A 4,146-nucleotide genomic window follows, 5' to 3' on the forward strand; every position below is an offset into this window, starting at 1 on the left:
CTACGTACGTCCATTGTGGGCAGCGTAGTGAGAAGTTGAGGTAGGATTGGAGCCATTGAAGGTCAATGGCTTAGTTTCGGAAGTGTAGGTTGAGGAGTTTAATTCCTCCTTCATTTATTGGTAGGCATAGAGTGTCGTAGAAGATGGGCGGGACAGTAGCGCTATCCCAGATGAAGTCGTGAATGATGCGTGTTAGAGTTCTCTCGATGTGGGCTGGCATACCCATGACTCAGGTGTGGTACTGGCTCATGCCACCTACTATCATGTTGATTATAAGGTGTTTGCCATCCAGGGAAGGTTTGTATTAGCCCCATCGATGTAGGCTGTCGCATATTTTGTTAATGCAGAGCCCCCATACTATGAAGGAGGTGGTCCGGTTGCCTATGTATGCGTCAAGAAGGCAGACGGCATTACCATCAGCTGCAATGTGGACATTATCAGGGATGTTTGCCATTAGAAGGGCTGGTTGACCGGGCTGGAGTAAGAGTGAGGTTATTACAGCTGATTAGTAGCAAGTAGTACCAATTGGAATGATTTCGGTTTTGCTTACATTGAAACGGGCCCCGGAGGCCACGCACCATGTGTCTAGTATGGCCGATAGGTCAGAGAAGTGGTCATATTCTGATAGGTACACCATTGTGTCATCAGCGAATAGTGTGACGATTAGCCGATCTAGGGCTGACGGGATGTGGAAGCCAGATAGTTTGCTCTGTCGAAGCATGGAGGTCAGAGGTTCAATAGCCAGGTTGAATAGTAGACATGATAGGGGGTCACCTTGTTGTACTCCTCGTGTGACTTGAAAGGGGGAGCTACGCTCTCTGTTTATTATGACTGAGGTGTAGGCGTGTTGATAGAGTGAGCGTACCATATGAATAAATTGCGGCGGCAGGTTGAAGCGTTCTAGGACATGCCAGAGGTAGGAGTGTTGGATGCGGTCATAAGCTTTCTTCTGGTCGAGGGCTATGATTGCGCCGTTGGAATCCGTGGCTTCTGCATAGTCGATCATGGCCTGTGCGAGGCAAACTTAGTCAAATATCTGGCGGTTGGGCATGAAGCCCGCTTGGTTTTCATGTATAATGTCGGGTGCGACTGTGAGTAGCTTGTTTGCCAGGGACTTAGTGAAGAGTTTGTAGTCAGCATTGAGTACTGTGATCAGGCAGTAGTTACTTATCAAGTTACGATCATTTTTCTTATATATAGGACATAGCCAGCCCTCCATAAAGGTAGTGGATTGGTCGGCCCCATGGAGTTCAATGTCATTAAACATTAGTTGTAGCACCAGGATGATGTCGAAGGAGGTGGTCTTGCCCTGTTTCAGGGCCTGGTTGTGTTCTCGTGCGAGGTGCTTCCAGAGCTCATAGGGACTGCTGTCTAGACCTGGTGCTTTTCCTGGAGCAGCGCTGTCTAGGGCGGCTGCTACATCATTGTAGGAGAGATTGTCAGATAGAAATTCAGCCGCGTCGGCTGTTAGATGACGGTTGATTGCTTGTAGGGAGGTGCGTGTGGCTGCTGTAAGCGCAGCGAGGCTAGGGTCATCTGGGTCAGTCTGAACTTCGTCGTGGTAGTTGCGGGCTAGTTCCACCATGCAATCTGAGCGTGACTCATGGTTTGGGTTGTCCGGTTGTCCAAGGGAGTAGACAATGTTGCGTGGTTTATGGGTTTGTGTTACTGAGGACCAGTAGTGGCTGACTGTTTCACTAAGTATGCGATATTGAGCCGCAGATGATTTGCAGTTGCTGTCAAATCGTTGGTGTTCAAGATTCGTGATGCGTTTGAGTAAGAGTCCAGCATCACATTGGGACCTTGAGTTGGTGTCAATGTTAGGTTGGGCCAGGATTGCAGTATGTTCAGCTCGTAGCAGTTTGATTTTTGCTTCCATCTTGGGGATTGCGGTGCGTGCTTGATTTCGTACTTTGGTTACGATGTCTGTTTTGAAGGAGGCCCATCGGGTTTGTGGGTTGTTGTCAGCAGTTTGTTGTGTGGAGGCATTTTCAATCTGGAGGAGAAGGTCTTTCCCCCGTTGTTGGATGTAGGAGGCAATCTTTTCATCGTGCCTTAAGAAGAGTGGCATGGTCCAGCATCCAGAGCCGATAAATGGAGTTGTTCTGTTTACAAGGCGCGTTGAAACCATGCTGTGATCTGTTAATAGGCCAGTGCATATGATGTTCCACTGGAAGGCTGTTTGAAGTAGGGTATGTGAAGTGTAAATGCAATTGATGCGTGACTGGCTGCCTGTACTACCTTGTAGAAATGAGAATTCTCATTTGTCGGAGTATGTGGTGTGCCAGCCATTGTAGAGTCCCAGGCATGTTTTTAGTGCATTAAGCTCCACGACAGCTCTGGTGTGGTCAGCATACGGTGGAAGGCAGTCAAGCTCATCTTTGACCAGGTTGAAGTCACCAAGCATGATGTCTGCTTTTGGAAGCGGCGAGTGGTTGGTTGTCCAGTGCTCAAGGAGTTGTGACCAGGAATGTTGGTTCTCAGTGGGGTCATTCGGGGCATAGACATTCAAAAGATGTAGTGTGCAGTCATTCTGCCAGGGAATACTAAGGAGGATGGCTCGACCAGGTACCAAAGTGCGGACGTGTGCATTGGTCACTCTGATGAGGCTAGTATTAACTACAAATGCTACACCACGCGCGTTAGGAGCAGAGGGGTCAGGGGAGTGGAATACTGTAAAGCGGTGTCCGTAGTGTTCAGCAATACGCACTAAGTGTTTGTCAGACAGGTGCATCTTCTGAAGGGCCAGGATGGCGGTCATTTGTTGTTTTATTATTTGGTTGATGTCTGCCCATTTCGATGCAGGGTGTGATCCAGGGTCAGTGTCTCAGCCTCTCATGTTCAGTGAGGCCACATAGAAATTAGCTCGGGTTTTCTGATGTTTGGCTCGAGGAGGCCGCAGCGCAGTATCTGGGTGTGTATGCTGGGGTGTAGCAGGGGATGTATGTGGTGGGTGCGGCTCGGGTGATGGAGCGGAGGTACAGCCCTCACCTGGCTCTGACAAGAGAGTCAATGATGGCGAGCTGGCCATGCCTGCGGTATGGACAGCTGGAGAGAGCCGAAGCTCTGTGACTGGCCTATCGCCAAACTCTGTGTGTCCAGAAAGTGGGTCGACAAGTAGACTTCCTCCCCAAGCGGACACACCGAGGCTAGATCTGACCTGAGTCTCACAAGGAGCTCGAACCGGGAACAGTGCAGGGTTTGTTTCAATATTGACAGGTTTTACTTTGGGTGAGGGCAACCTGCACGTACTGTACCTCAGAGTGCACGGACACCACTAAGATACAGCTGTTGCAGTTAGCAGAAACTCTGCACGGCTAGCCCGCCTAAAAAGGCAGCCGGACGCCGAAGCGTCAGATGGGGATTGCAAAAATGAGGGGGGGGAACCTTCTCGGCTTTCCTGTCCCGCGTACGGTCAGTATATTTGGGCCAAAAAGGGCGGGCAGCAGCTTGTTGGCCCCGTTGCAGCTGCTGCCCTCAGTGTGGGGCTCCCAGCTCCACGTCGGTATGCTTAGGCACCGCCGAGAGTGCCTAGACTAACGCTGGGAGCCAGGTGTCAGCGGAGCTGCACTGTTAACTAGGTGGGCCGTCAGGCCTGTAGTATTTGTGTCATTCGGATGTTATGAGTGGAGGTAATATATTGTTCTGTCTACTAGTATAGTACAGACATTTAGTGGCAGCGTTGGCCTCGGTGCTGGCTATAGTTTTGGCTGTGACGTTGGCCTCGGCCGCGACCGTGTTCACTATGTTCTCCATGCTGTTGGGGTGAGGAGCTTGAGGTCTCGACGTCATTGGTGCGCAGCAGGTGGGCAGGAATGAGCAGCTCTGCTTCTCTGTTAACTGTGGTGGGTGGTGGGCCTAGCCAGCCATCAAGCATGGGGTAGAGGCAGTGGCCAAGCAGATGGTCGGCTCCGAGGCATCCTGGGCACAGTTTTATGTTCGTGTGGATGCGGCCAGTGCCAAACATGCTATGGGCAAAGACGTGACGTGTTACGGCATTGCAAAACTCACGCCATGTTCAGTTGTCCAGCATCAGGGGGCCAATGTAGAGATTGACAAGTGGCCAGGATGTGTGTCCTTTGGAGTCAGACATCCAAAGTATTGTGACTTGAATGGTCAGGAGCAGGCGTCTGATAGCCTGTTCTC

General features: G+C 50.8%; 2 protein-coding genes across 2 annotated transcripts; both read right to left on the bottom strand.

The window, feature by feature from the left end:
* Positions 1-505: 505 nt before the first annotated feature.
* On the bottom strand, positions 506-721 carry PHACADRAFT_90188 (uncharacterized protein; the record flags this gene model as incomplete). Its single annotated transcript, XM_007393201.1, has 1 exon — positions 506-721. The coding sequence occupies one exon, from the start codon at positions 719-721 to the stop codon at positions 506-508; it is 216 nt and encodes a 71-aa protein (XP_007393263.1).
* Positions 722-2,260: 1,539 nt separating this feature from the next.
* PHACADRAFT_26489 (uncharacterized protein) lies at positions 2,261-2,761 on the bottom strand (the record flags this gene model as incomplete). Its single annotated transcript, XM_007392656.1, has 1 exon — positions 2,261-2,761. The coding sequence occupies one exon, from the start codon at positions 2,759-2,761 to the stop codon at positions 2,261-2,263; it is 501 nt and encodes a 166-aa protein (XP_007392718.1).
* Between the last annotated feature and the right edge of the window lie 1,385 nt (positions 2,762-4,146).

The sequence above is a fragment of the Phanerochaete carnosa genome (assembly GCF_000300595.1).
Source record: "Phanerochaete carnosa HHB-10118-sp unplaced genomic scaffold PHACAscaffold_3, whole genome shotgun sequence".
NCBI lineage: Eukaryota > Fungi > Basidiomycota > Agaricomycetes > Polyporales > Phanerochaetaceae > Phanerochaete > Phanerochaete carnosa.